The sequence below is a fragment of the Orycteropus afer genome, unplaced genomic scaffold, assembly GCF_000298275.1.
Source record: "Orycteropus afer afer isolate SDZICR_OR568_19922 unplaced genomic scaffold, OryAfe1.0 scaffold00097, whole genome shotgun sequence".
Lineage (NCBI taxonomy): Eukaryota > Metazoa > Chordata > Mammalia > Tubulidentata > Orycteropodidae > Orycteropus > Orycteropus afer.
Genome location: NW_006921684.1, coordinates 5706825 through 5715167, shown reverse-complemented (window position 1 = coordinate 5715167; position 8343 = coordinate 5706825). Strand labels below are relative to the sequence as shown.

At 39.2% G+C, this 8343-nt stretch overlaps 1 protein-coding gene across 1 annotated transcript in view; it reads right to left on the bottom strand.

Annotated features, from left to right (window-relative positions):
* SRGAP1 (SLIT-ROBO Rho GTPase activating protein 1) overlaps window positions 1-8343 on the bottom strand; it is a 460449-nt gene that overhangs the window by 246323 nt on the left and 205783 nt on the right. Inside the window, 1 exon segment of the mRNA XM_007942730.1 lies at window positions 5571-5766. Coding sequence (XP_007940921.1) covers window positions 5571-5766 — 196 coding nt within the window.

Below are 8343 nucleotides of genomic sequence, written 5' to 3'. Positions count from 1 at the left end.
ACCTCCCAGAACATTGTTTTGTGCCATTCCCAACAGAAATACTCCAGGTGGACACCTTCAGCAATCAGGAGCTCCTCAGTTGCTCATAGCAAATCCCACCTTGGAGTTTACAGACTTATGGGTAGAAAAGCCACACAAAGTAATTTACTATACCACAGTAGTGGAGACTTATAGTTTAATGGGTACTGAGTTTCTGTCTGGATGATGAAAAAGTTCTGGAAATAGACAATGGTGAAGATCACACAACTCTGAGTGTAATTAATGTCACTGACTTGTACACTTAAAGTGGTTAAAATAGCACATTTTTATGTTATATACTTTATACAATAAAAAATTTTTAAACTATAAAATAGCAAAATGAACAGAATATTTATCTTAACTCTGGACACAAGTCCATTTAATCAGACATGTTATCCTTCTATTATTCATGGTCATTTATGACCCTCAGGTCTTTCTGCTATTAAGGCTCTCAGATTCAGGACCTCGCATCAAGTTGAAACCCTCTCTAGAAAAAGGAAGTAGAGGACGGAAGCAGGAATGAGTGTGAAGGAAGAAACCCTCATCCAGGGTCCTAGCACTTGCACATATGACGGAGCCTCCCATTCTCTCCACTAACATGCTATGACTCATACCCACCAGCTAGGAAATCACCCTTCTCCCTCAAAGCCATCAAGCAAGGGGCAGTGGCTCTGTGGCAGGTAATCTAGGGCCTGTCTACTGACATTCTCTACCCATCCAGCTTAAGAGACAGATGTTACCTTCTTATGTTAACTGTCAAGTAGTCCTAGTGGCGCAGTGGTTAAGCACTTGCTTGCTAATCAAAGGGTTGGCAGTTTGAATCCACCAGCTGTTCCAAAGGAGAAAGATATCTATAAAGATTTCAGCCTTGGATACCCTATGTAGCAGTTCTACTCTGTCCTATAGGGTCCACATGAGTTGGAATTGACTTGATAGCAGGGTGTTTGAGTATGCTAATTTCATGTATATTCTTTATGCTAAAACAGCCCATAAATTCTTTGAGAGCATTTTTTGTATTCTCAGTGCCCTACCCATAGTAAGCATTCAAAGAAATCATATTTCATTCATGGAATAAACAATGTCATTATTGACTTAACAATAATTTCAGTAATAATAATGGCAGCTATCATGTATTCAAGGAGTGCTTGGGGGTGCAAACAGTCAAAGTGCTCAACTGCTAACCAAAAGGTTGGAAGTTCAAGTCCACTCAGAGGCCCTTCAGATAAAAGGCCTGGCCATATACTTTGGAAAAAACAGCCATTGAAACCCAATGGTATATAGTTCTACTGTAACATACATGGAATCACCATGAGTTGGAGTCATACAACAACTGGTTTTGTTTTTATCATGTATTCAGTACCTACTGGGAGAAGTAGCATAGAGGTTAAGAACATGGACTGTGGAGGTAGGCTGTCCAGGTTCAAATGCAAGTCCACCACTTACTAGCTATGTAACCTTGGGTAAGTTATTTTAACCTCTCTGTACTTTAGTTAGGAGCTCTGGTGGCATAGTGCCTAAGGCATTTGACTGTTAACCAGAAGGCTGGTGGTTCAAACGCACCAGCTACTCCTTGGAAGGAAGACTGGGCAATCTACTCCTGTAGCGATACTGCCTCGGAAACCCAAGGTGGGATTGCTATGAGTGGGAAATGACTTGACGGTAGTGAGTTTGGTTTTTGGTTTTATACTTGTTATTCATCTATCAAATGGTTAAAATAATAATACCTATCTCACAGGATGGTTATGAGGGTTATTTGAGTTAATATATATTTTTAAACTCTTACAACAGTGTCTTAGGCACATAGTATGTGCTGTATAAATTTAGCTATTTTTATCCAAGAGACTTTATAGACATTAAGTTTATTCAATCCTAACTAAGATTTAAGGTACAAAATTTCATATATACTTAATCAATGACAAAAATGAAGTTTAGCAAGGTACAGTAATTTGCTAAAGATCAAAGCTAGTGTCTGAGACAGTCTTTGAACCAAGGCAGGCCAATCCAAACTTTGGATTTTCTACTATACAGTGCCAACTTTATGTCAAGGACTATGCTACATGATGAACATTGTAAAACTGAATAAAAGAGTTTCCATGGTTGGTGATATTACAATGCTAAAGATAGAACATTTGTTTGGTGAAGACAAGGACTACTGGAATGTATACCTATGCTGACTATCAATCATATCAAGGGCTATTTCATATTTCTCATTTAATAGTCATAAAAATTCCATTGTACAAGCTGAGAAACCAAGGGTCAGAGAGGTTAAGTAACTTCACACAATGGAGCCAGAAATCAAACCCAGGTCTTGACTCTTCAAGAAACCTGTCTCTGAGCTTTCCTAATCCTGGTTTGTCCTTTCCATGGACTTGCCCATCTTATCTTTGGTCCCATACCCCATAATAAACTTACTCAAGTCAAACAAAATTCCAAGCTACTTACATTTTGAAGAAAGCTACCAAACAAATCAAGAGAAACAAAAAGTAGCATCTGAAAAATGAAGGGGCCAGACTAAGGTGCCTGGGCTCATCCAAATTCTCACTTATAAACCATGACCAAGCATAGAACGCATAAGAAGGAACTCAAAAACATTATTGAATGGATGGGTATCTCCTTATTTGCAATCATTTTGGAAAAGGGAACAGAACCAAACCTACTGCCATTGAGTCAATTACAACTCATAGTGATGCTATAGGACAAAGCAGAACTGCCCCATAGGATTTCCAAGGCTACAAATCTTTACAGAAGCAGGTTGCCAAATCTTTCTCCCGTGGAGCGGATGGTGGGTTTGAACTCCCGACCCTGTGGATGATAGCTAAATGCTTTAACCACCAGGGTTAAACCTGTGCCACCAGGGTTCCATTAAAGAAAAGGACCATTACTATAAATGTGACTACAGTAATGGGTCCAGTCTCCTCTTTCCAACCCCAGATTTTGTCAGGTACATTTGACATTTGTTCACGCTGGGAATCATCACTAAGATTTATTTCTATGCTGGACTAACTCTAGAGGTTAAAATCATCCAGGCAGGAAAAATAAAAAGGTATTTTCTATCCTAGGCTGAACTGGCTTCTTCCAGATAGTTCTGCACTGGCTTCTGCAGAAGTATCTCAGGTATAGTTCTGTCCTCTTTTTATGTAGGATCCTAGGCCACAGAGGAATGGCAATGGAACTACAAAGCCACTGGTGGAAGTAAGGGCTTGCTTCTCTGCCCCTGCAACCCAGAGCCCAGGCTAGACAGACAGGCCTCTCTTTGTCTCCCTGTGCAGGTGGGTAGATGATTTTCTGTACCCTTTCACTAAGACAGCAGTTCTTCCTGTTTTGAGTTTAGGCTGGGTCACAATACAATGGGGTAGGGTGGGGAAACAGTGCCAACTCTCTACTTTACACAGGTCTCTTCTCCTGTCCCCACATGGGTCTAAAGGTTGGATTCAACTAAGGTTTTCAGTTCCCTTTCTTTTGTGGCCCCTGAAAATTTTCCTTACTTTCCTGTGAGTTCAATTATACATTTAGTTCTGTAGCAGAAGTGTTTTCCAGATTATCTAGTCCATTGTATTTCCAGAAATGAAAGTCAACTGCCTTTAAGAAAAATTGTGGTAAAATACAACATAACACAAAATTTGCCATTTTAACCATTATAGTGTACAATTCAGGGTCATGAACAGCCTTTTTAATATCTCCTAAATGGGTCTATTTCTCTCTACCTTCAGTGTTGTTAGTTCATGCCATCACCCTTATCTGATTTCTGCAAGAGCCTCTTACATGTCTCCCTCCCTCCACTCTACCTTCCTCCAGTTCATGACTCTATTAATGTTGTTGTTGTTGTTAGCTGCTGTTGAGTCAGTTCCAATTCATCATGACCCACATACAAATGAACAAGCACTGCCCAGTGCTGTGCACCATGTGCACAATCATTGGTAATCAAGCCTATTGTTGCAGGCACTGTGTAGTTTGACCACCTTCCAATCTAGGGGAGCCTGTAGGCTGTTATGCCACATAGGACCTACAGTGCAATTACAGAGCCACTGGTTAAGGTAAGGATTTGCTTCTCTGCTGTCTCCTCTATCCTAGAGCCCAGGCTAGATAGACAGGCCTCACCTTCCAGCACTGGCCAAAGTTCTCTCATGATCCATTGGGTTTTCACTGGCTAATTTTCAGAAGTATATCACCAGGCCTTTCTTCCTATTCTTAGTCTGTAAGGTCCTATTTGAAATACATTGGTTGCATACACAACACACAAGCCACCACAAATCACAAACTGACAGGTAGTGGTATCAATGATCTTAGTTACCACTTTAAAAATGCAGGTGTGATTGGGTCACTCCTCTACTTAAAACCCTCTAAAGGTTCCTATGCCCTCAGGATAAAGTCCAAACAGCCTGGTAAGATCTACAGCCCTCTGTGATCTGGCTCAATTTACCCTTGTAGCCACATGCTTACCACTTCACTATTCACTCGACTACGTTTTGTTTCTCAATATGTCCTAAACTCCCTGCCCTTCTGTTCCCTCATCCACAATGTTCCCATTGCCTAAAATACCCTCTTCTGCTCGCCTTGCTTGGGTAATCAGTTCTTCTGGTCTTCATTTAGACACATTTCTTCCATGACCTTTCTTTGACCTTCCCTTCCCTACCTCCATGCATCCTGTGCATGGAGCACTTATAAATACTCTATCAGAACTGCCAGCTTACTTGTTTCTCTCTGTGTCTAGGCTTTAAATTATGAAGGGTCTTTTGCTGTCAGAATCTTGTTATATGTTTAAATTTCATTGTGGTAAGATACATATAACACTTTTTAAATGCTATTTTAAAGTGTACAATTAAATGTAATTATATTCACTATGTTGTGCATCCATCACCACTATCTATTTCCAAGTTTTTCATCATCCCAAACAGAAACTCAGTACTCCTCAAGCAATAACTGCCCATTCTTTTCTTCCCCCCAGCCCCTCATAACCTCTAACAAAACTTTTTTCTCTATGCATCTGCCCACCTGTATGTGGTTTTTAAAAGAATGATGTACAATTAATGTAAGATTTAATTATACTCACTCATGAGAATTTGATCAATGACCCTTGTTTTAAGTCAATTTCAACTGCAAGAACCACAAACAAGATGAATGGAGCATTAAACTCAAGTTACTCTTATTTTCATGTAGAATCACTATAGAAGCCCTGAGATCTTTGTTTGAAGACACAGCTCTTTTAAATTTGCCCTTTCAAACAACTACCTGTGGTAGATAACAGCTTCCAGTTTTCTATAATCAAAAATTTTACAAACACTTGTTCTTCTTGTGTATAAAGTTATATATGTGTGTGTGTGTGTGTGTATACAGGAAAGAGAAAAATGTTGACAGAATACTGCTAGACTAAAATATGATAAACTGTTGCTCATAATGATAAATACAGAGGTTAGCTTTTATTCATGGGGATATATGGCAATCAGTAACTTATCAGACAAAAATGGATAAATGTAAAACCAATAAAGGTAGTGAAAGGGTAGGATATCACCTTGGATAAGGTGATTGGTGAATCTGAGTCATGTCTCCCTTACTTGTACTGTTGATGATCCTTAGTGCTTCTTGTCTTTGCCATGAACCTTTCTGCTAACTTCTCTAGGTTCCGAGAATATTCCGTCTCAATTTCAGCTTTTTTCCGGAAGAAATCTTGTAGGTCCTGGAGAAGCTGAACTCGCATCTCTGTTTGCTGTTCCAGGCATTTCTGTTGCTCTACCAATTGAGCTCGAATTTCTAAGGAGAGAAGAGAATCCATTTAAGTGGTTTCACAAGAATTACTGAGGTGTGCTGGTATGTGCAAGATAAAAGTAAAGAATCCTAGTATATTTAGCTCTGTATTAGAGTTTTATTAGATTGCTGTGTCTAGGCTGGGTTTCCTTTAAAAGATGAGATAAGTTTTGGGAAAGAATATAATAAATGAGAATAGAAATATGGGTCATGGATGTAATGCCACAAACATGCATGTAGTCACAAGGGAAAAAAATGAAGGCTTTCAGATAACACTGTAACATGTGACATCTTTGGGTAGCTGAGCATATTGCCATTTTTTTTTTTTTTAACAGCATTTTACTTCAACAATCTCTTTTGAGTTTGAATGGCACGAAAATGAGCATCATTTCTTCCAGACTTCTGAACTATGACACATTCTGCTAGTTGGCAAATATAGAGACTGGCATCTGGTAATTTTTATTTAGTGCCTTAATTTCTAGTTTGTAAAACACACAGCTTCAGTGTTTATAGGGATGCTGCGCCTAAAAATAACTTCTTTCTACTTCCAAATAACCCATTCATAATGGGCAATTCCCAGATACCACTATATTATTCTTTTCACAGCATCAAGGCCTCTTCACTGGGTCTTTACTTTTATCACATCATTCAAACTCACAGCCTTATCGACACATAAGCCTGAAAGCATCCTTTGACAATTTTTAACACATTGGGACACTGAAAGTTAGTCATTTAGTGATTTGCCAAAAGCACAAAAGTAAAAATGTGTCATGGAAAAACATTTGTAAATGACTGTAACAATGAAACATGAGTTTTGGAAAATGAGATACAGTAACTAATAACTACAGACTTTTTTTTTTTAAGGTCCAGGGCTAACCTCCAAAGACAAGACTGTACTAGAAAACTTTTTATTTCATCTTTCCCCATGCTTTTCCCTAGAACTGAGGTCTGAATCTAATTCAGTGAAGTTAGTGAAAATCAACATCCAAATAATACCTTTTCGGTGTCTTCCTATTATTCCTATTTAATACAGAAGACCTGAGCTGGTGGTCACATAGCATAACTTGAGTATGGTTAATCAAGTTTATTAGTAGCAGCATGGTTTAGTCCTAAATGGTAAGTCAGGACATTTTCCAGATTTAATAATAGCTATTAATAATCCAAAGGAGCCCTGGTAGTGCAGTGATCTTGGTGGTTAACTAAAAGGTTGAAGGTTCAAACCCAGCCTCCATAGGAGAAAGACGTGACACTCTACTTCCATAAAGATTATAGCCATGGAAACCCTATGGGGTCACTAGGGGAGCTCTGGTGGAGTAGTGCCTAAAGCTTCTGACTGCTAACCAGAAGGCTGGCAGTTCAAACCCATCAGCCACTCCTTGGAAGGAAGATTGGGCAATGTACTTCCAGAGAGACAGTAGGCAGAATTGCTATGAGTTGAACTGACTTGACAGCAGTGAGTTTGGTTTGTTTTTTTGGATAAGGTCACTATGAGTTGGAATTAACTCTATGTCGATGGGTAATAATCCTAGGCTTACTATTCTACCTTATTGAGGTAGGTTACTAGTATTATCCCCATTTTACAAAGAAGAAACTGCTGAGATTAAGGGTGGTTAAATGCTTTCAGGACTCATGATAGTAAGTAGCACAGCCTGAGCCTTTAACCTGGGTCTGTCAGTCTAACCAGTTAAATACTTCCTGTGCTCTTTCTGTCCATCCACCATTTTCTGAGCAACTGTAGTGTGCCAATGGGGCAGAGGTAGTTCAGAGGTAGAATTCTCCCCTTCAATACGGGAGACCCATGTTCGATTTTTGGCCAGTGCACTTCAGGCTCAGACACCAACAGTCATCAGAGGAGGCTTGAGTATTACCATGAAGCTGAAGAAATTTCAGCAGAGTGTCCAGGCTAAGATGGACTAAGAAGGAAGGCCTGGTGTTCTACATTCAAAAATAAGCAAACACAATATCTGTGAATCACAGCAGTCTGATCTGTAATGGATCATAAGGAAGGCACAAGACTGGGCAGGATTTTGTTCGGTTGTGCAGGGGCTGAGTGAATTAGGGGCCAGCTCTGAAGCAGCTAACAACACTAGTTATCAGGTCTGTATCTGGCAAAGACAGCACATAACTGACGAAATAAGGTCTGTGTCCACGATAAAGTTATGTTCCAAGAAACACTGTTTCTGGGGAACCATTAAGGGAAAATAGGGACACGTCTTCTCTTAGTTTCCCTACCTCTAGATTGAAGGATCCTATTTTTAATCTCAGGTAAGTGTTGTGAACATCAGAGTGAACACATTATTATAGGCTTTTAACTACCACAAACAGCATCTGGTTTTTAATCAATCAGAGTGTTTTTCAATACAATATTATAATCAGCATGTCTGCCAAATTCCTTTCCCCACAAATGTAGAGCTATTTTTGTGTCATAAAGAAAAAAAAATCAAGGGTGGGGATATTTCTCATTCAGGAATCCCAGTCAGTCTTTTAAGATGAAGTAATTCTAGCACATCTTGCTGTGGTAAGAAAAAATAAATCAATTGTCTTAGACTGTCAACTAGTTTTTTCTTTAAAAAAAAAAAAAAA